Raw genomic sequence first — 24,277 nt, 5'->3', positions numbered from 1 at the left:
ACATAGCTTATCTTTCCACTCACTCAGGTTTTCTTTATATTCCTTCAAAGCGTTCAGTGTAGTGTTCTCACACATGCTTATTAGATTTATTACAAGGTATTTGAGGGTTTTTTAATGGTACCAAAAATGATATATGTTTTAAACTTCATTTTCTGTTTGTTGTTATAAGAATTAGATTTTTATATATAGACGTTTTATCCAGCAACTCTATTAACCCACTTACAAATTCTAATTGTTTATTATAGAATCATTTGGATTCTCTTCACACAAAACTCAGTCAGTAGCAAATAATGACATTTTATTTGTTCCCTTTCAATTCTGATATTTTCCTTTTTCTCATCTTAGTGTACCGGCCAGGACTTCTCACACAAAACTGAATAGAAGTGGTGATCGTAGGCATTCTTTTTCTGTTTCTGATCCCAGAGTAAAAGCTATCAGCATTCACCATTAAATACGTTTGCTAGGTTTTTTTTTTTTAATTACATTGAGGAAATTCCTTTTATTCCTTTTATTCTTAGCTTACTAAGTTTTTAATTATGAATTGAAGTCAAATTTCATCAAAGGCCTTTTCTGCATCTGCTAAGGTAATTATATGACTTTATCTTTTATTTGATAAATCTGGTGAAATACAGTGATTCTCTTTTTAATTTTAACCAAAATTGCATTCCTGGGATAAATGCGATCTATCATGATATGGTTAACATTTTCACATATCACTAGGGTCAGTTAGTTATTATTTGAGGAGAGATTGTGTGTACTGCAAAATTTATTATTTATTATAAGCGTAATTGGCCTATAAATTTTTTTCACTAATGTTTTCGGTTTGGGTATCAGAGTTTTAATGATAACATGTTTCAAAATTAACATGTTTCCTGTTTATAATATTTGGCATAGTTTATTAGGCGTGGTGCTATTTCTTAAGGCTTGGTAAAATTCACTGGTGAACCCATTTGGGCTTGCATTTTACTGGGTACCTAGGCTTTTAATAACAAATTCAGTTTCCTGATAGTTACCAACTATCAGAGAAATTTTATATTCTTGTATCAGTTTTAATGTTTGAAATGTTATATTCTTGTATCATTTGTAATGTTTTATTTATCTTAGAAGTTTCCCATTTTATCAAAATTTTCTAATTCTTTAGCTAAAGTTCTTCCACAAGGCCAATATTTATTTAGATATACCTCCATATTTACAATTTTTGTTGTTTTTTAACTGCTTTCTTCATCTCTGAGCTTCAATCTGAGATCATTTTTGCCTGCAAAATGGTCTTTGGCATTTATTTTAATATGGGTGTGTTCTGGATATATTCAGTTTCTGATTGTCTGAAAAATGTCTTTTTTTATCTTCATTATCAAAAGCTGTTTTATCTGAGTATAGACTTCTAGGTTGGCTCCTAATTTCTTTCAGAATTTTTACCTTATCTTCCCATTGTCTAGCTTCCATGTTTTTCTATTGAGAAGTAGTAACTTCTTAATTTGTTGTTACAATGAAAGTAATATTTTTACCCTATATTTTAGATGTTATTTGCCTTTAGTTTTTAGAGGTTTTACCCTGAGATGCCTCAGTGTGTGTGTTTTTAGCCTGGTCGAGGTTCATAGTTTTTGCTTTATTTTGTTTTATAAACTTGTAGCATGATGTAATCTGTCAGTTTTGGAAGACTGGCCATCATTTCCTCAATAAGAATTCTCCTGGGGTGCCTGGGTGGCTCAGTCGGTTAAGTTGTTCAACTCTTGATTTTAACTCAGGTCACCCTGGGCATGGAGCCTGCTTGGGATTCTCTCTCTCCCTCTGCCCCTCCCCCCACCCCTCTCTCTCTCTCTCTCTCTCTCTCTCTCTCAAAAAAAATTCTCCTTCATATTCCCCATGAAACATGTAAAACACACTTTTTTACATAGGAAGAACAATAATATTTGTTGATCAAATGGAATCCCAATTGATTTACCTGTTTGTGGTATGTCCATCTTCCAACCCCTTCTATCACTATTTTTAAATTAATTTTCATGAGTCTCAGCTCAAAACATTTCACTCATCTATTTTCAGTCATCAGTAGTTATTTTCTTTTCTATAGAAAAAAATATGTTCAACTCTAGGTTGAAACTTAAACCACTGATGATCTCGCCCAGTCTATGTTTCCAATTTCTCCTCCAATATTTGCCTTCTTGTGCCCTGCAAGCCACTTTGAATAAACTCCTTGCCTCTTCCCATGCCTGCTTCACATATCTGAGTATGAATGTCTACCCTAATTCTGTTGTTCTATCTTAAATGCCCTTCCCCACATCTCCAGGGAAAGAGAGGTGTGCACAGGCTAAGATCCTAGGCTTCAGTTTCTGACAAGCGTAGATTTGAATTCTAGATCCAGCATTTTTACCAGCCAGGTTCTCTTGGCCTCACTAAGCTTTGGTTTCTTCATTAATGGGATAGTGTTATTCATGGGGATAATAATAATAGACCCCTCCTAGAGGGTCAAGTGATGACTAAAGGAGATAATCTACACAAAGTGGTTAATACAGGGAACAGGAATACTTGATATCATTGGTAGTATTTTTACTATAAAATACCAAGGGTAGGAGCGACTGCTCTTTGCCCACCTCTACATCCATTCTGCTCTGTAACCCAGAGGTCAGAGACCTGCTGCTGCTGCCACGGATACCATTACAACTGTTTCTCACAGCCAAAAATCTAGTCACTGAACCCTGGACAACCTGAGTCTGGGCATTTCAAAATAGTAGAAACCACTCACATATCTCAGACACAGTCTGCCAGCACCAACAGCAGCAGGAACATATCCTCCATATCCCTCCCATCTTCCAGTTTACACACATGGTTTGAGTTAACAGAGCCAAATTTGCCTCCCAAACACCAGCTGGAGAGGGGCCAGGAAATATTTTTAGCTTCCTGACCTCTCCAGAGAGGAGGGTAAAGCCAAGGTTGAGAGAGCCAACCTATAACATCTACTGCATGATTCATTCCAACTCCACCTTCTCCAACTTGTTCCTGGATTTTTCCTAACTAAAAGTCATCATTCTTCTGCCTCCTCTACATTGGTGGTTTTCACCACCATTGGACAAACCTCATTGGACATTAGAGCCACCTCGGACCTGAAAAATACTTATTCTCGTTCTTTGCCTCCAGAAATTCTGATTTAATTGGTGTGGAGTAGGGGTGCACTTTGGAAAATTTTAAACTCTAATGTACCCTCTGTGTTTAGAACTGCTGCTCTAAATTCTTACAATCTTTCATTTCCCCTCATCACTTCCTAACTTTTGTTTAGTTATTTATAAAATGTCCTTACTCTTCCTACTCAATTTTAAGTTCTCTGAGGGTAGGATTGGAATCTACTCTCTTTTATGTCCTTCATAACTTCTGGCAGATTACTTTGCAAAAAAAAAAAAAAAAAAAAAAACCTTAAATGTTGATTGACTGCATGAATAAATGAATGATGGATGATGCCTTGCAAACAAAAGCATATTAAAGATACAGGGCATCAAATCCCTGCCTCCCTCCTGCTTGACATAGTCTCAAGTACATTTCTTGTGAATCTATTAATTCTGCTCAGCAGAGTAAAAATATAAGTGGATATATTGCTCATAGCATTAGCCTTCTAATCAATAATTCACCATAAAATATAACTTGACACAAAATTATTCTTGGTTTAAAAAATAACATCTAAGAAATGGCATTCTCAGGTATAGAAACTATTGCCAATGAACTCACACCTTTCTAAGTAGAATCTAAAATAAAGGAGGAACTGGACAATGAAAGTCAAGTCTGGTCATGACACCAGATTTCTGAGATATTTATTTGTTTTTAGATATGTCAGTTCTTTGATATATCAGTGTATCTCTAAATCAATCTTCTAAAACCCCAGTAGGCAATGATAAAAATTCTGTACTCAAACTATTGTGTAATTGCAGAATGACTTCGAAAGAAGTTTGACTAGAATATATCTAATTGATACATATAATCCCTTTGAAAGAAGTCTGCCAAGAACTTGATATTGATACTAGCATTTCTGAGTTCATACCTAAAAAAATGAAATGCTATCCAGTTGGGTTACATTGTTAATATTAAGATTTCTTATGGTTCATAATTATAGATCCGCTTTTTAGATCTTTGAAAGAAAAGGATTTAAAATCTTTGAAAGAGAAATTTTTCCCGGTATCTTTGCCAAATTAGCTCTCAGATGGGGGTTCCTGAGATAAGAATCACAGGGTCCTCAACTTCTTTCGTACAGCTTTGCCTGTTAGGAAGTGATTAAGAGCAAACCATTGGATCTGCTCTCCTGGACACAGAGTTATTCCCTGAGTATTTAAAAATATTAATGTTAGGGATAAAGAAGAGGAAAAAGGACAGACAGATGTTGGCGGGGATGCGGAGAAAGGGGAACCCTCCTACACTGTTGGTGGGAATGCAAGCTGGTGCAGCCACTCTGGAAAACAGTATGGAGGTTCCTCAAAAAGTTGAAAATAGAGCTACCATATGATCCAGCAATTGCACTACTGGGTATTTACCCCAAAGATACAAAAGTAGGGACCCGAAAGGCTACGTGCACCCCGATGTTTATAGCAGCAATGTCCACAATAGCCAAACTGTGGAAAGAGCCAAGATGTCCATCAACAGATGAATGGATAAAGAAGAGGTGGTATATATATACAATGGAATATTATGCAGCCATCAAAAGGAATGAGATCTTGCCATTTGCAACGACGTGGATGGAACTGGAGGGTATTATGCTGAGCGAAATAAGTCAAACAGAGAAAGACATGTATCATATGACCTCACTGATATGAGGAATTCTTAATCTCAGGAAACAAACTGAGGGTTGCTGGAGTGGGGGGTGGGGTGGGAGGGATGGGGTGACTGGGTGATGGACACTGGGGAGGGTATGTGTTCTGGTAAGCGCTGTGAATTGTGCAGGACTGTTGAATCTCAGATCTGTACCTCTGAAACAAATAATGCAATATATGTTAAGAAAGAAAAAAAGAAGAAGAAGAATGTAGCAGGAGGGGAAGAATGAAGGGGGGGAAATCGGAGGGGGAGAAGAACCATGAGAGACGATGGACTCTGAAAAACAAACTGAGGGTTCTAGAGGGGAGGGGGTTGGGAGGATGGTTTAGCCTGGTGATGGGTATTGAGGAGGGCACGTTCTGCATGGAGCACTGGGTGTTATGCACAAACAATGAATCATGGAACACTATATCTAAAACTGATGATGTAATGTATGGGGATTAACATAACAATAAAAAAATTAAAAAAAAAAAAAAAAGAACATAGCAGGAGGGGAAGAATGAAGGGGGGGAAACGAACCATGAGAGACGATGGACTCTGAAAAAAAAACTGAGGGTTCTAGAGGGGAGGGGGGTGGGAGGATGGGTTAGCCTGGTGATGGGCATTAAAGAGGGCACGTTCTGCATGGAGCACTGGGTGTTATACATAAACAATGAATCATGGAACACTACATCAAAACTAATGATGTAATGTATGGTGATTAACATAAAAATAAAAAATTTAAAAAAAAAAAAAAGAAAAGAATAAGGTTAAGTAAAAAGTGATTTGATTAGAGACATTCTTTCGCTTCTCTTGCCTGCCCCCACCACATTTAGAACTGCTTGCATTAAGAGTGCAAATAGCTTTAAGAAGCTTTAGTTTCAAGGTCTTCTTTAATCCTAAATGTACCCAGGTGAAAATTTGTTTCCCAAGACTCACCATTTCCCAACTTCAGAAGAGATCCCGCGCCATTCTCCTATTTGTCTTTTCCCTTTCCTTTCCTGCCAAATCAGGACTGATCCTCCCTCCCTCACTTCCCTCCTTCCTTCCTGAGTTCCCACAGCTTAACTTCCTTAAAGTCTTCCCGGGAAGGTCTCCTGATAGTGTAGCTCCTCACCCTCTTTTCTGTTAGTTCCCTAAGAATTCCATGGTTCCAGCAGAATATGTATCACGTACATGGTTATCACACCTCTATTTGGATGGGTTCACATATCCACAGGTAAATGAGAGACTTCATGAAAATGAGGGCTGAATTTCTCAGTGTATTTTCCCCAGCCAAGAATAAGAAGGTGAACATTTAGTTTGTTCTCTTAGCTCAAATTATGTTCACTATTACCAAGGTAAGAGTTAAACTAAGAGAATCCAGACTTCTGGAGGGCAGGGAGTTCAAATATTACAGAGTAGAGATTCAATACACATTGACCTAGACTAAAGGCCTTGTCTCACTGTATAGTTCTATAAAATGCAAAATCACAGGGTTTTGAGATGTTGAAATGACTGTTCCCACCCGACCCAACTGTCTGATGCTGCTTTAAGAAAAAAAAAAAAGAAAAACAAAATAAGAAGTAACTTTCTTCTTCAAAAAAATAATAAAATATGGTCCATTTTGTTAAGAATTTTCTATGGAGCAAGGCCTATTATGTGGCTAGGATGGGGATACTTATCTAGACAAGTATTTATATTTATTGATTATATATTTTGATATCAATATGTATATATTTATAAAATAAATAAGACATAGGTATTGAAATGTTGTGTTTAAAGTGCTGAAACACTACCAGTTTTGTAATCCCCTCAGTTGCTTCTTCATTTTATAAGATACTAAAAGCCTCACCAAATGGAAGTAGACTGGGAGTTCCCTTGCTCCATGATGCTATTATGTACTAACTCCAAGTAAGTACTAAGAATGAAGATGGCATTTTCCATACTAAGTGATGAAAGTTAAAGGTATATAAAGCTGATTTCACTATTGAGAGATAAACACATGATCACCGTAAATGTGAATAAAACTCACATTTTAAAATCTTTCAAGGGAATCAGATCTATTTTCCTCCTGTTTCTAAGCCCTCGGTAACTCTTTGAGTGTGTTTGTATTCACTTGGAAGGGACATTTCTGTGGAATTAATCAAATAGGGAATTCAATGTTCCTTGCAGATAATTTTGGCATGTTCCATTGGGAACTTTCTAGTATGAATTTTCATCTTTCCTGGGAAAAAAACCCCACATGTTCTAAATCCTGTCTTTTCTCTGTTAGTGAAGAACAATATAGCAAAGCTGTTATGTACAGAATTAATGACAATATATATTCAGCAAGACAGTCTGCTGGACACCTCATCTTTAAAATAAAAGAAGGCAAAAATGTATGAGAATACAATTTGAATGTACTAAATAAAAACTAGCATTAAAAATGCTGTGAAAGGGGCGCCTGGGTGGCTCAGATGGTTAAGCGTCTGCCTTCGGCTCAGGTCATGATCCTGGAATCGAGCCCCGCATCGGGCTCCCTGCTCAGCGGGGAGCCTGCTTCTCCCTCTCCCTCTGCCTCTCTCCCTGCTCATGCTCTCTCTCTCTCTCTCTGTATCTCTGTGTCTCAAATGAATAAATAAAAAAAAAAATCTTTAGAAAAAATAAAAACATAAAAATGCTGTGAAAAGCGTCACAATAACTGATTTTCTGATTTTGCTACAATTAAAAAAAAAAAAATTTCCAAGGTAGAGAATTAGAAAATATTCAAAGCTCCTAATATATTCCAGTAAATCCAAAGATAACAAATCTCATTTTCCAAGAAAAGCAGTGATAGTGCTTTTGGTGACAATGAAAAACTCATGTTCAATGCCTAATTAGACCTTTTGAAATCCGTATGTTCTGTTCTTTACTGGTTTCCTTATTCTTGCCTTGGCTCTATGTTTCGTATCAGTTTTTCATTCAGCAAATGCTGCTAGTCACCATTCTATATACATCTTAGTTTAGTCCTAAAACCTGGAGAAGCTTAGAGCTCTTTTCTACCACTGATGGTTTCCCCTGCATTCTACATCTGGGCAACTGTTCAACAGCAACCAGAAAGACCTAGCACTTGGACTAAGTCCTACCTGCTAAGGAGTTGTATTTGGCCAGGTTAGTATGGGCCATCCAAAAGGAGATGCCCAGGAGGCAAGTGTAGCTTTAGCTACAGATTTGGGAGTCAACAGCATATTTGGGGAGGTTCAAGCTACAAGGAAGGAGGATGTCCCAACGGAGAGTACATAGTACAGGAAGATGTGAGGACTAATGTGCAGAACCCTCCTTAGGTGCCCAATAAAGATTTGAGAAATAAAAGAATGGCCTAGAAAATGACAGTGTATTTGATTATTAACTTCCATTTCAGACTGTTGTGATTTCCAAGGAACTCTGCCTCCAGAACTCTCCAGCAAGTTAGGAAGTGATGACAGTTAGTGAAAGACCTATCAACAGTTCATATTTATATCCTTGAGGTGAAACCGTCCTCTTTCAACACATATCACGTTTTCATTGAAGTTCACGTTAGTGAATGATGAATACAAGATGTTTTTCACAATCTGGCTGCAGGCTTACTGCATTTTGTTAGCAAAACACACAGGAACTGCCAAAATGGGAGAGTAGCCTTTCCTAAATCACTCCAAATGTCACCATGACTACAGCATATTTTCCTAAATTGGTGTTTTGTTTTTTTGCTTAAGATATAAATTCATTCAAGTGTTTGGCTCCTAGTAATGCTTTATAATTTATCTTATAAAAATTTGCTTTCATGTACATGAATCATTTTCTTATTCACAGGACTGAACCAAAATGACAACTGCTCAATTTGATTGTCAATACTGCACAGCATCACTTCTTGGGAAGAAGTATGTACTAAAGAATGACAATCCATATTGTGTTTCATGTTACGATCGTATCTTCTCTAACTATTGTGAAGAGTGCAAAGAACCAATCGAATCAGATTCCAAGGTAGGTTTTCAATTCACAGAATGACTGCATGCAAACAAGCAGAGAAATGCTTTGGAATGCCTCATTTCCTTCGGTATTGACTGTTAATACTGTATTGCTCTATTCCTGGATATAAGCATCTTCAAAGTTACCATCAGTGACCAGGTACTGTGCTTAGCACTATGAACTATAACATCTACTTTAATCCTCACAGTGATCTTAGAAGATAGTTTAAGATGCTAAAGATTAAAGAGGTTACGTTATTTGCCCAGAGTTACACAGCTAAAATGCTGGTTTATTTCTGGAATGACAAGAGTATAAATGAATAAATACATAAATCATTAGAAGTGTAGAGATTTCAAAAATCTGTATTTTCTGACTTCAAATCAGGCTCATCCCCCCTAAGTCCACTGGGCCCTCATACAGCCCATTCCTCCCACAATGCACATTATTGTTTTTCTCTTTTTCTTTTTCTTTTTTGTCTTTGTTTTGTGGTGTTGAGATTTTGTTTAATCTCAAACAATAATAGGATATTACAACTTAAAAATAAAAATCATTCCATGAAAAACCCCTCTTTTAGTTGATAAAAGGAAGAGGAAATCTGAAGAAATAAGAAAGAGTTTATTTTCCATCTGTCTTTAGTGACCAACTAAGAAAGCCCCAGGCTCTAGCTCTTAATTGCCCCAGAGAGGCTCCTCTCCATGGGTAATAGTATCAATGACAACTTTCCCTCAAGCTACCAGCACAAACTACTGACACCAGAGTCCCAAGAGTGTTCAGTTTTGTCTTATCAAATGACCTGTTCTGTCACTAGCACATTTAGTTAACTCATATTTACTGTCTCGAAGGATCTTTGTTACAAAGGCCGACACTGGCATGAAGCATGCTTCAATTGTGCCAAATGCAATCACTCTTTGGTGGAAAAGCCTTTTGCTGCCAAGGATGAACGCCTGCTGTGCTCAGAGTGCTATTCTAACGAGTGCTCCTCCAAGTGCTTCCACTGCAAGAAGACCATCATGCCTGGTAAGATCCCAAGGGAGCTCTGGTCTCTCACTGAAGCTGCAACACTCTGAATTACGCCCAAGCATAGGAAGAGTATAGTAGCTAAGAAAGCCCTCCTTTGGAGAAAGACATCTACCTTGCTATCTCTTGATTTCATTTTGTGTCTTTTTAGAAATAAAAGGATTATTCTTTCTGGGTAATTATTCTGTATGGGTAAATTACAGTGTTCAACGTATTTTCATGAAGTTAATTAATTCATAGAGACATTTTCAACCACAATCTGAGCCATAGAATAAAGATAAAATCTAAACTAGTAACACTAACGCTGCATTAAACACCCTGTCCTAGGCATAAACAATGGCATCGGGAAGCATAATCCATCATAGGAGAATGGGGCCAACCATCATTTTGTAGCAGGACAAAAAATGGTTTGGGGGTCCCTCATCTTTATTCCTTTTAGGCAAGTCAAGGATTCATGTACATCATTATACTTTCAGGCAAGCACTTTCTCTGTTTTGATTCTCTTCTAAATCCCTATGGACAGCAGCATAAAACACGATTCTCTCTCATTTCCTTATTATGAATTCAAAGAGTTTCTAGGAGACCATAACTGCACAACATCAATCTCAAGAGTTTGTGCCTCGGGCATTCCTAATATCCCAGTACTGATAATTATGGCCCAATCTATCTAAACCACATGCAGCCCTTCAGAGTCTCCATTAGTTGTACTTTCAAATCTCAAAATTGTAGCTTACACAGCACAAGAGTTTTCAGTAAAAGAGCGACTCACCTTCATCATGAACTCTACCTTCTTCTTTTTTTTCAGATAAATGTTTTAGAAGGCAACAAAACACTTTTTCTATAAGGACAGTTAAGTTTATCATCTTAATGTTAAAATATATATATTTTGAGTAATTTGACATATCTTTGCTTAAAATAAGTAAAATGATGTTTCATTTGTACTAACAGGTTCTTATTTGGGGTGGGGGGGACAGGTTCCCGCAAAATGGAATTTAAGGGAAACTACTGGCATGAAACCTGTTTTGTGTGTGACCATTGCCGACAGCCAATAGGAACTAAGCCTTTGATTTCCAAAGAGAGTGGCAATTACTGTGTGCCATGTTTTGAGAAGGAGTTTGCTCACTACTGCAGCTTTTGTAAGAAGGTAATTATCTAAAGAGGATGAAGCTTGTGGAACCTTCCAGACCACTGCTTTTTAACATCCCTAGATATTTGGAATGCACTGATCCTATCACATTCTGTCTTTGCATGTGCATGTTAGTTTTGAATTCTGGCATGTCCAGAAGCACACTACCCGTCCATCACAATGAAGATGGCCACCTATTTTTATCATCGTAAATTTCCCCCAGGACACGAATGTAAGATTCCAAAAGCTCAAGATAGTCCAGTTCCATTCACTGCTACCACACAAGATTTCCTGTACTCTGGCAGAGGGCACACATCGTTTGTGGAATACAAGATATTTCTTAGAAAATAGTTTTGGATCCATTCCGTTTCAGAGAAATATGATTTGTCTCACAGAGTCGCTGACAGAACCAATTTAAACAGGATGTTTAACTTCTCACATTATGTCCCAGCAACACAAATGTCTTCTTGGCTTAAAGCTTTAATATTTCTAAAGAGTAAGTAAGTAGACTCAAGAGAGTGACAAGATCACTAGGGAAATTCACTAGACAGAAAGACAGAAAGAGGACGAAGGGCAGCATGTGGTTCACTTCCAGTTCCAGAGCATCATATAAGGCTTTCTGACTCGGATACCCCTTCAAAACATATCTTCCAATAAGAACAAAGTCCTGCCTTCAAGTAAACTTTGTCCATCTCTTTTTTAGCCTTTAAGCTTTTATATGAAAGAGCCACTCATCTCTATCACCTTGATAAAACCTCTGTATTTCATAAAATATATATCGATGTACTTGGAGAAATCCTTGACCCATGAGGCATCATAAAGTTTAAAATAACACTATAAATTGTGATGGGAAAGCAGTGGTGTCTAAACATTTTTGATCTATGAGATGCTCTGGCAGATCTCAGGACCATTTGTATAATTGCATCTGGACAGCTAGAAGTCTCACTACCACTTTCTATGGGAGCACATGAGCACAGTGATTTTCTACATGTATTTAAAATACAAGGACTGCATTTGCAGAGGAAACTATTAATAAACTCCTAAGTCATAATCATTAGATTACACTATAATGATGGCTGAAATTACAATTGATAGTAACATGATATAAAACCATCTTACACCCAGAGACTCTCATTACTCTACCAGTAACACTGACTTAGACAATGACTTTATAAGCAACTCTCAGATCCTATGACCCTGCAATATATGAAGCTCAGAAGATTTACCAGAATTGATGACCTGCATTTTATTTTTTTTTTTATTTTACTATATTCTTTTTTGAGAGAGAGAGAGCACGCACAAGGGGGGTAGGTAGAGGCAGAGGGAGAGGGAGAGAGAGAATCTTAAGCAGACTCGATCCCATGACCCTGAGATCATGACCTGAGCTGAAATCAAGAGTTGGATGCTCAACCGACTGAGCCACCCAGGCGCCCTGAAGACATGCATTTTAGAAACAGATGTTGGAAATAAAATGGTAGATTTATCTCACTGTTTTATGGGACAACTAAGTTGGCCATGTTCATGTTATATTTCTTAAAGACTTAAGCTAAAATATTAATGAGACTTGCAGGAATTATCTTAAAATCATTTATTGGGCCTACAATATAAAGTTTCTTTCAATGCTATAAAGATTCAAGAGGGGGAATTTCTCTAGTATACCCGGGCTACGCACCATTTGAGGCCAAAGCACTGGCATTTCCCAAGTTATAGGAACCTGTCCTATATTTAGGACATGACTTGAAGTCACCAAAACTTTGTGAAATATTTATGTTGGGTAGTAGACAGATCACGACATGCCAGATTATTTTCTATTTAACTTTTAAAACCACAAGTCATTTAAGGAAAGCTGGATATAAATGTTTCTGATCAAGATGATCCAAGCTGAAGAAAAACAATGTTTCAAGTCAAACCAAAGACCAAATAAAACAAACAAAATGGGCAAAAAATACTGGACAACCAGGCCCTTAGAACTTTTTTCATAGATTTTATTTTGTGAAACTAAAACTTATTTTCTGGGATGCCTGGGTGGCTCAGTTGGTTAAGGGTCCGGCTCTTGATTTTGGCTCAGGTCATGAACTCAGGGTCCTGGGATCGAGCCCCACATTGGGCTCCTGCTGGGCGTGGTGCCTGCTTGGGATTCTCTCTTCCTCCCTCTCCCTCCACTGTCCCCACTCTCTCTCTCCCTCCCTCTCTCTAAAAAAATAAAATAAAATAAAAATAAATTAATAAATAAATAAAACCTATTTTCTACCAAAAACAAGGAACCTCAAACTCCAAGTGCTTTGAATCCAAACTCCTCGAGGTTCAAATAGAGTATTCTCTGATTCATTGGCTATGGTCTACGAAGCACAAAACCAATACTGCTTCCACTTTGCCAGAGAAGAAACTTGTTCCAAATCCTGGGATAAATCAATGGCAAAAACCACGCCTGGATATTCGGCTTCATCTCAGCCTGCCTGCCTCCTCAAAAGGAACATAATCATAAGCAAACTATTTTTAATGTTCCAGAGTTTCTTCTCCCTAATTAAACAGTCTCTGGAATACTTATCAAGTTTTCTTTTGCTGTGAATACATTTTTCAAGTTTGGAATCTTTTAAGCATTGCCTGCTAATAATTTGACCAAACAAATCAAAGGAATCTTGAATTCTGCTGTCCCTGTGGTGAGCCATTTGAAATCAGTAGGGGGTATTTTAAATTGCTTTAGTTCACACACACCATTATGTTTCCCATGTACTTATTTAGACTAGTATACATTTTTTCCTTTAGGTAAAATAACTGTTCTATCAAATATCTTTAATTTTTAAGATATTTGTTGTAAGATTCAAAAATATCTTTAGAATCATCTTTTCAAAAGCATGTATCATAGACAACATTTTTTTAAATTTTTCATCAATAAGATGGCTTAGAAGAGGCTCTACATTTTCTATATCCAGTTAATTTGAATACAAAAATTACAGGACTCGCCTCAGAGAGCACATGAACACATTCCAGATTCCACAGCTACTCCAAGAGCTCAACAGGCATGGGTTCAAAAGACGCTATGACTTAAAAATTGCTACCCAAGAACAGTTGTCCAATATTTACCCATCTGATTCTAAATAAAGATGTCTCAGCCTTTTAAAAAGTACAACCCATGGATTAAACTGGTTTAGAAAAAAATATATATGTTATGGAGGAATAATAATCATCTCTGACAAAACCCTCGCACATCACACATTAAGGTTCAACATATAAGCTGTGCTCATCATTAGAGTTCTAAAGCTGAACACCCATGCAGTTGGCACAGCACCCCATTTGTGCTAGATACAATACCAGAATTGCTGTCCAAATGTTTTTCCCCTTGGTGTTTGTTCATTCATTCGACAAGGACTTATCAACTGTTCCTGAGCAAAAAGTAACCTTGCCTCAGTATTGTTTTACTGGCTAAGCACACAGGCTCAGGAGTCAGACTGTGTAGGTTTGCATACTAGTTCTGTGTGACCTGGCGAGGGACCTGACCACTCTAATACTCAGTAGTTTCTCATCTCTTAAAGGGGGAAAGATAATAGTCTTGGCTGTGTCGGATGTTAAGAACAAAAGAAGTGGTCATCCCTTAGCACAGGGCTGAAGACTGAAAGCTCACTTCAGAAATATTAGTCATGATTAGTGGATGATGGTCCTTAACAATGCCATTCAGCATTGCTACTGCTGGAATAAAGCTTTCAGGGGAAAGTAGCTTTTTTCAGCATCCTTAAAAGTTAGACATGGAAATAAGAACCTGGTGTAGAAAATACCTTAGTTCTGATGGCAGATCTTTGAAGCCCAACAAGAAAGAGAAAGATGAGAAAAGGAATCAAGGATCTACTTCTTTTTCATTTTCCTGAGTCCATGATGGCCCTGCTTCTTCTCTATTCCACTGTAAGAGAAAAATTAGGATATGTCTTGCCAGTTCTATTTAATCCTTATAACCTTTTGCTTCTCATATTGATTCAAAAAAATCACAGGGAAAGGACATCCTGACACAAGGTAATAGAGTAGCCAAAACTACCACTCGTGGACACAGAAGAGGATCGTGACAGGTCCGAATTGTACTAGCTTCCATGGTCACTGCCTTTTTGTGATCCTTTGGCAGGTGATAACTTCAGGTGGGATAACGTTTCATGACCAACCGTGGCATAAAGAGTGTTTTCTGTGCAGTGGCTGTAGGAAAGAGCTCTGTGAAGAAGAGTTTATGTCCAGAGACGATTATCCATTCTGTTTGGACTGCTACAACCATCTTTATGCCAAAAAGTGTGCAGCCTGCACCAAACCCATTACTGGTGAGTTCTTCAGTTCAATATGGTCCTACGACGGCTATGTAGATTTGCTAGATAGTTAATTTGGGAAACGCGAGTAAAAAATGATAATCTTCTGAGATACACACACAGGGGTACCCACACGTAAATACAAATATTACACAGACCCCCTCAAGGCAAGTGGAGAGCATAATTAGGGCTGCCATGTTCTGTAGAGGGTAATTAATACTAAACCTAATGGTAATGACTTAAGTAATCGTTCAGGGAAAGAGGAGAACAGGATGAGCTGAGAGGTCAGAGAACTTCACGAGGAGGCCTGACAATTAATGATTTGAGTGGGAGAAAGGGATACTTATAAATAAAAATCCTGCTTAATTCCAAACAAGGGCAAAGGGCCCTAAAATAGAAAAGGTTTTAATTAAAAATGCAAGTATTGTACAAAAATCTGAAGCTGTAATAATTAGGGTGGCACAGGTCAGGAGTTAATTAAACTTCATTTTAAGATGCTTCTAACAAGTGTATCATTCTCATTTCTCTCAATCCACTTGCAATACATTTTAATTATGAATAGATAAAATAAAACAAGATGGCATTCTGCTGAACGAACAAAATACATGTGACATGATTTGAAAATATCACAAATGGTAAATTGATCCATGTTAAAAAGATTTTCAAGGTAAAATGATGCATTATATTTCCAAAATGCTAATCCTATAGTAAAAAAAAAAAAAAAAATGAAACTGGCATGACCTGAGAACCCCAGCACCTATTCTTTTAGGCAGAACTGTACTTCTAGTTCCCATTCCTAGGATTCTTAGATCATACTTCATTTCTTTTAGTTTAGTTTATGTAACACAGAATTAAAGATTATTTTATCCTTTTCCTCCTCCTCCATCTTCAAATACATCACAAAATAAAAGTTGAATCTTCTTAAATCTTCAAAGAAAGAAAGAAAAGAGTTTCACGGCAACCCAGCTTGGCAGGTTTTCACTGACTTGCAAGGGGAGGGAGAGATTTACCCAGACAAACAGACAAGGTCCCATTTTTCTGCACAGGGCACCATGTTTTTCAGCATCTCACCCCAGTCCAGGGCTACAGCTGGCTGGCAGGTGTGTTTTGTTTGGCCTGCACATGTTTGGAAACAACTAGTGCAAAACCCATCTCTGCAGCCAAAAGTACATGAAGAACCTGCCGGGGTGAGCAGACCTCCCAGCTGGGTCTCTGTCCCAGGCTCAGCAGCTGCCCCAGTGCTCTGTTCCCCACAACTCGTCTCCATCTCTCAGCTCTGTTACCTTCCCAACCCTTGCATTGGATTCCGTTGGCAATCCCAGACTACCAGGCTCCAAAGCTTGGGCTCTTCACCACTCCACTCCCCTGCCTCTACACATCTCACAGCTCCTACAGTCAGGGGAATAAGCCACTGTCGCTACAAGTTTTAGTTAGAAAATGGGACTTCCAGAAATGCGTCAGTCCTGGGAGCTTATAAATCTCCTTGGTAGAATCTGCAATTACAGCCCAATACATGCAGTTGATTTAGTCTAGAACACTTTTCTTGAACTAGCCAGAAAAAGAAAGGGGGGCTTTCATGAGGAAATGAGAAAATTAAACAAGTCAAAATGGGTTTAAACACTTCCTGGGTACCCAAATGGCTAATACTGACCTGCAAAGAGCCTATGTGAGCCCTGAACTTGAGGAGTTTCAATTCTCATCCATCGCAGATTCATGTAGCTAAGTGACTTTTTTCTGTTGGGTTGTTTCTTGTTAATCACGGAGCCCAGGTCTTTCAGGTTCAGAGAGAAAAAATACATTGTCCTGCAGGTAATATAAGGATGATCAAGAACCACAGATTTGACCCAAAAGTAATCCAAATACAGGATTATGTATTTAACTTAGAATAATCAGCTTTTTGATAATGATCATAATCTTCTTTTGGCTCTGATGAGAGACACCTGAGATTAAAATGCCTGCAAAAACTTCCAACTCACTTCACTGTTTTTTATCTGATATATATATATATATATATATATATATATATATATATATATATATTTTATGCTTTGCAGTAGTGTTTCTTTAAAATTGAGCTCTTTGAATTAATGTACCACAGGGAATTCTTATGCTGCCATATATTTATCTTCTGAAAGTTGCACATTCATGCAAACAATGTGTCAATCTAAGAAACTATGTTAGGGTGTTTTCAAAATACTTTTTTATATTAACTAAATCTATCTGTGAGTCTCAGGTGTGATTTTTTTAAATCCCATCAGAATAAATTTGATTCATTTGAACAAACTCAAGGTAGAACTATATTTTTTTTCTCTTCTAAGATACAATTAACCTTTCAAATTTTCTGGGATAAATGAAGTAGCTTGACGTAGGGATGTGCTCTGGACTAGCGAGTAAAAGACCTTGGCCTTGGCTCTGCCCCTGAGGACTGTGGGACCATGGGTAAAGAACTCACCACCACGGAGGTCCTCATTTGCCTTGCTTGCAAATGAGGAGTTGAATAGGATCACATCTTTGCTTTCTGCCATTTCTGTTTATTTTGAGTAAAAGGAGTTTCAAATGTTTTTTCTTCTGAAAGGAATGCTAATGTTCCTGGTTATGGTCTTTACAAAAGATAAATTCAGACTGAATTTGGGGAAGTTAAGAGCACAGGTTCTGAAGCCAGATGGCCTAGGACTGAATCCCAGATCTGTCACATACCAGCTGGCTGATTTGGGCAAGTGGTTGAACCTCTCTGTTCATCCATTTTAGTCTGCAAAGCAGAGTTGACGGTAATATCTACTCGTGAAGGTAAGGTGAGAGCTAGTGAAGCAGTACATGTGAAGGGCTTAGAATAGTGACTGACTCATTTTCAAGTGCTCAACAAATGCTAGCTCTTATTCTACTGAATTTTCAGTAATAAATGAAGTCAAATAAAACAAGTGCCAGAGGGCGCCTGGGTGGCTCAGTCGTTAAGCGTCTGCCTTCGGCTCAGGTCATGATCCCAGGGTCCTGGGATCGAGTCCCACATCGGGCTCCCTGCTCGGCAGGAAGCCTGCTTCTCCCTCTCCCACTCCCCCTGCTTGTGTTCCTGCTCTCGCTATCTCTCTCTCTGTCAAATAAATAAATAAAATCTTTAAAAAAAAAAAAAAAAAAAAAACAAGTGCCAGAGACCAGTTTCCTGGGGGACTTTCTTAATACAAATGAGCTTCATGACTTGAGGGAGTAAATGTATTCAAAATTGAAATAATTTATAAACATCTCACATGTTGAGTCCGCCTTTCTTAAATTCCTACTACCAGATGCTTCTATTTCTCTTTTCTTTGTAAAATTCTGGAAGAATTATTTTTATATTTACCATTTGTACAGGCTTACTAATAAAATCAAGAAAAGCTCATGAGCATCAAAATGCAAGATGTGTAATAATTAGTTTTGTGAACAGAGATGATTCATGCATATATAGAATATGATTCTTGCAGTCAGCTTATTACTGTTTTGAATAACATTCAGGGAATTAATTGGTTCATTATTGATTTACTCTTATTAGCAAGTAGTGATGATAGCATCATAAATAAGCAAGCTATAAATTTAATCAAAGAAGGTAAAGAAATTTGATGTGCATTTATTTATAAACTAGTAAATTTCATGTAAAGACATCAAATAACATTTCTAGCATGGAAATAAAAGTTCATTATCATATTTAAGGAGAGTTTATCTGAAGTAGAACTCTTATTCACCTTTTTTTACTTCCCCAAATGGAATATTTGGAAATTATATGTGAATCAACACATGACTATGTTAGCCACACTCTGTGAGTAATGAGCAAATCACGGGAAGTTCGTACCACTATAAGCACTTGGGAAAAAACTTGGCAAATAAAAACAGACCCAAGGCATCCCAAACCCTTCCCAACCGCTATACCTTTTCTCCCTTTCAACTCCTCAAAATCAATTCCTTAAACTGTAGTCTGGATCCATATAAGGAATTTAGAAAGGGATTCTCACTGAAGCCTCAAATTCTATTACCTTTCTTAGAAACGTTATGGCTCACGTGAAGCCCAGGTGGAGGTGGTGGGGGCTGACAAGGCACTTCCTAGAGGGTAATTACTGGATAGCATAGCCTCAGTGGCCAGAGTGATTAGACTCACAGATCTTTTGTTGCAAGCCTGGGCTGAAGTTGTCTCTGAGCAAGGTAATCAGGTCGTCATGTTAGGCTAGCTACACGATGGTCCGGATGAAATCTTCTATTGGGGGCTTTTGGAGATTGTGTCCCAAACCCACAGTATCACCATGGAACTTTATCTTAAGTAAAACTAAACATAGAAATAGAGGAAAGAGAACTCAAAGTCATTAAAACATCAGACACCAGGCTAGGAGGTATATATTTATTTTACTGTACCTTAATTTTGCTTCTAAGAGGGTCATGAAGAGAGAAAGAACATATTCACACCTAGATATCTCTGACTTTGAAATCTATCTCCCCTTCCCACAGCATTTTACTGTACTTCCTCATCTGTCTTAGGCAAACTTTCTCTGTTTCCAAAAATACCCATTTTGTATATTCAGATTCTATCTACTTTTGTAGATTATGGAAAAGGTTGACTGGGAATCAGGCTGGATCTCATCAGAGGAAATTGCCTCGGGTGACATTTCCAGGTGGACACAGGGGCATGGAAGGCCACATACTTGCCTCGCTGTAGTCTTCTTGGTCATTGCTGTTCTCTGCAGTTCCTAGGAGAGTACCTGATGGAATGCTTAATCTATTCATTGAAAGAATATTCTTTTCCTCCAATTCCTTTCCAGGTCTCAGAGGTGCCAAGTTTATCTGCTTTCAAGACCGCCAGTGGCACAGTGAATGCTTTAACTGTGGGAAGTGCTCGGTCTCCTTGGTGGGGGAAGGCTTCCTGACCCAGAACAAGGAAATCTTCTGCCGCAAATGTGGCTCTGGATTGGACACTGACATCTAGAGGGAGGCAGTCTTTCCTCACCTGAAATCCACCTTGCTTATGTTCTCACTAAATCCAGAATGTGCTTGAAGTAGTATTTCTGATTTACATTTTAGCAAATATTAATGTAGAGTTTATAGTAGAAGGATTTTTGCACACATTCTGATTGAACTGTATCATAAGAGCTCAGAAAAAGCACAGTCGAACAGGAATGAATATATCCTAACTCACAAAGGCATCTCTCCTTGCAAAACACTGCACTCTGCTGTTAAAAACATAAGAAAATATCTCCTTATGGTAATCAAACACATGACCTATACCTAGAAGTCACAGATGTTATTATCGAAGAGTGATGTTTTTCAAAACTGCAGAGTAAAAAAGGAAATTAAGAGATTAAATTGACAGGCACACGTGAAGCTAATGTTTGCATTCCTAGCTAGCTAGTGATATATAATGTGATAGATTGGCTATTCATGGTAGAAGAACAAAACTGATCAGGGAAAACTGATTAGTAATCATCCTATTTGAGAATTCTGTCACTTTATCATTCTTTTATTCACACATACTGACTTTGGAGTTGCAAAACAAAGCTGCAATTTACCCTCATCTACACTGTTTCCACAGCTGGTTGGTTCCATGTTTAACAAATGGAAACAAGAATTTGGACACTATGGCTCTCATACTCTGCATGGGTATAAAGGGGTCCTCTCTACCTAGGGATAGTCCCAGCCTAGGTTTCAACATATGTTATATCAAGTGCATTTTCAAAGCCTACAGTGATTTTTCTAAATACTTACAGATTCCATGAAAGAGAAGTCTCTTCCTTCAAATCAGCTAACCAGGGTAATCATTGCCCCCAAAGGCAAACCTTTAAAGTAAATAGATCATTAAGTCATCACTTGTGGAAATGAGTTTTAAGGAAGGGATTGAGCGATGGAACATGACTTTCATCCAGATATCTAAAGGCATAATAGAATGCATAATTAACTCTGAGCTTCATGCATTTTGCCTTCTAAAATTACATAGATGATTAATGGGAAGACATAAAAGTGGGCTTTAACGAAATCTAGTAATAATAAGAAGTGAGAAAGAATAATTCACTGCTGTTAATTCAGGACCTGCAAAGCAGTACAATACAGCAATGCGGGCTGTAGATGAGCCCTCCCCACTGTTGCTCCATACCTGTGCCACCCACCTCACCCCATGCCAACCATGTCCCAAGAATTCCAATCTCCCGCATGGCCCAGAGGTGCACTCCCAACCCTGAGCAGCCATTTTACAAATAAGTCAGTGTTTATTGGTCACAAGAGAAGTAACAGCCTTTAGTGAAAAGTCTATTACCATATGCATATCTTTCTATCAAACATCAACTGATGATGGCCCTACCCAGCTGCTCCTGGGCAATATTTTCCACATTATGAGGGACAAATGAAAGGCAACCTCTTTTCTCCATGGCCAATTATTGTCCTTGTTATAATGTCACTTAGCTGGAGTAGAGGGAGGTCAGGAGAAGAAACACACGCAGACATAACATTTTTAAAGTGTCTACTTCTCAGATTACCGCATAGCAGTAAAGGTTCTGATTGAAATCTAATTATATGATGTAGCTGATTACAATGATTAAAATAGTATCACAGGAGATGCAATTTAAATTGTTATGGGAACATAATTTTTGAGATAGTTCCAAATGCAAGGACGTTTGGAGATGCTAACAATTTAGAACTGCTAATAAAAGGTCAGGCTACAAAGGCTATTTGAAAGATATAACTATCTTTTTTTTTTTTTTTTTTTTGTAGTAACAACTCCAAGATAATTTTTCACATTCACAGTATAAGATGTATGTAAAACTATCAATATTTTTCCTGCATTGTTTGAAATTGCACATATAGAACTAAATATGCCAATTGTTCTATAATCCAGAACATAATTGTGCATTATATATTTAGAAAACCAAGCCCTTCTAGGTCTGGATAAATATACAATATGTAATATTGTCACAGTTAACCAATTATAGAAAAACAGGCAAAATGTAATGTTTTCTGAGTTAAACAATTAGTAATGTTTAAGCATTTTTCCTTGTGTATGGGGTGAATATGCACATGATCAGATCATTCTCTGTACAATTAAAATTCACAATCATTTCTGAAATAGAGATTCTTTTATCCTTTGATACATATACTTAAGTGTATATATTTTCACATATAAATAATTCCATATTTAGAATATAGCTTCATTATCAGATATGTATGTACCGTGCACAGAGTTAGAGTTCAAACTGTTGTGGTTCTGGGGTGGTGGGAGATCAGGGTACGGAAATGCGAGATTGCCACGTACAGAGATCTTCCCAGTAGCTGATAAACAGTGCCACTGTGGACGTAATACACATATGCAAAACAACGAAGAAAGAAGACCTCATTAGACTGCCATACACACAAAGATACAAGTAAAAATCCTATACTGTATCCTATAATTGACTTCGGGTCAGTAAAGAGAAAAGCTCTCTAACTGACCTATCCAAAGATGGAAGATGGAATAGACTGTTTCAGGAAGCAGTGGGCACCCAGTGATTCAAGGAGTGACATCTGCACAGGCAGGAAAGCAGTTAGAAGCCAATCCTGTGTGCTAATAACAACCAGATGGTTTGGAAGTAGCAGAGAGACTGCCAAAGAGCAAAAAGAAATGACATAGCTAAAAGAGAAAAGGTCAGATGAAGACAGAATATTAACTCTGAGGATAAAAGCTTTATATTTGATATAACAGGCACTAGAAAATTACTAACTGCTCTTAAATAGAGGAGAAAAGCATTACGCCTGTGTTTGAGGAGCATTATGCTAATGAGTCTGTATGGCCTAGAACTGAAGAGGGCAGGATTTCAAAGGCTAAGTCTCTTAATGCAGTATCACATTTGGTGAGTGGCTACAGAAAAGAAAGAAGGAGTAATGGGTAATGCACGCCAAGAGCTATCGATGAGAATACAAGTCAACAAATCAAAATATTTTATGTTATCATGTTAGGATCAAATATGACAAAGAAAAATGCAGAAAAGAATTTCTGTCTCCATAATAATAGGTAGGGTACCCAAGGTTTCAATTTTCACTTAACAAGATCATAAACATGTTATACTGGAACAATCTAGGTTCATTGGTTAAGTGAAGTATGATAGGGTACCATCATGGATTCAAAACTTACACAGTCACTATAACTTTAAAAGAAACATTAAGAAAAAAAGAAACATTAAGTTATACATCGGAATGAAAGATTGGCCAACCACTATGAAAATGCATAACGTTGTCACAAATGGTGTTGGTTAAAAATTGTTGTGAAATATAGAGCCACAAATAAAAAATCAACCTAAAAACATATATCTGATGTTAGTAACACCATTTTTGAATTTAAGAAAAAAGGTATTTTTTTAATCTACTTGGCATATTGATAGTAATTCGTATTTTAAATAAGAAAATGATTGTGACAGTATGTTTTAGATACATTTAAGTGAGCACATAAATTATTCTCAAATACATTTAGATATTTACTATTGTAATAATATAGTTTTTACTTGTTTTACAAATTGTCATTTTCAGAAATTTCTTATGCTGAATAAATTTGCATAGTACAAATTCCTCAAATTGTTTTTAGAGATTTATTTTTTACATTAACTGTGCCAGTATGGAATAGCTTTGCGGTGTTTCTACTTCTATCACATAAGGTAGTATGATGACTTTTACCTTCTTGTCCCATCCATTTTTACAGCAATTAACCATATGTTCAGATACCATTTCAGAGTATTAATATAAAAAACAGCATAACTGAATTCTGTCTGACCCAAATAGTAACGGCTCTCTTGTTAAACTAAGAGAAACACATCTGTGATCTTTCTTACAGTGATCAAATTTTTAAATATTCTAAACTAGGAGTTATTTTATTTCTAATTATCATTTCTGTGATTCTAAAAATATCCTATCAGAAAAGGCCCATTTTAATTTGATTATCCTGTTTTGACTGAGATAGTCTTTAGCTAATTTCTTATTATTTCTGTATTGGAGGAATTGCTGGAATTCTTAGTGATTTTAAAGCTTGTGGGTACACAAAGGATACGAAAATACTGATTCGAAGGGATATAAACACAGGCACCTGATGTTTACAGCAGCATTATCTACAGTAGCCAAATTATGGAAAGAGCCCAAATGTCCATCAACTGATGAATGCGTAAAGAGGTGT

At 37.3% G+C, this 24,277-nt stretch overlaps 1 protein-coding gene across 1 annotated transcript in view; it reads left to right on the top strand.

Annotated features, from left to right (window-relative positions):
* The window catches only part of FHL5 (four and a half LIM domains 5), a 44,644-nt gene extending 21,028 nt beyond the window's left edge, over positions 1-23,616 (top strand). The window contains exons 2-6 of the mRNA XM_032408216.1: positions 8,557-8,727; positions 9,555-9,729; positions 10,704-10,873; positions 14,967-15,153; positions 19,917-23,616. Of these exons, the coding sequence (XP_032264107.1) occupies positions 8,569-8,727; positions 9,555-9,729; positions 10,704-10,873; positions 14,967-15,153; positions 19,917-20,080 (855 nt within the window). The 5' untranslated portion in view covers positions 8,557-8,568 and the 3' untranslated portion in view covers positions 20,081-23,616. The remainder of the gene's footprint in view (positions 1-8,556; positions 8,728-9,554; positions 9,730-10,703; positions 10,874-14,966; positions 15,154-19,916) is intronic.
* Positions 23,617-24,277: the final 661 nt, after the last annotated feature.

This window comes from Phoca vitulina, unplaced genomic scaffold, assembly GCF_004348235.1.
Source record: "Phoca vitulina isolate PV1807 unplaced genomic scaffold, GSC_HSeal_1.0 scaffold9, whole genome shotgun sequence".
Lineage (NCBI taxonomy): Eukaryota > Metazoa > Chordata > Mammalia > Carnivora > Phocidae > Phoca > Phoca vitulina.
This window is presented reverse-complemented; position numbering and strand designations above follow the sequence as displayed.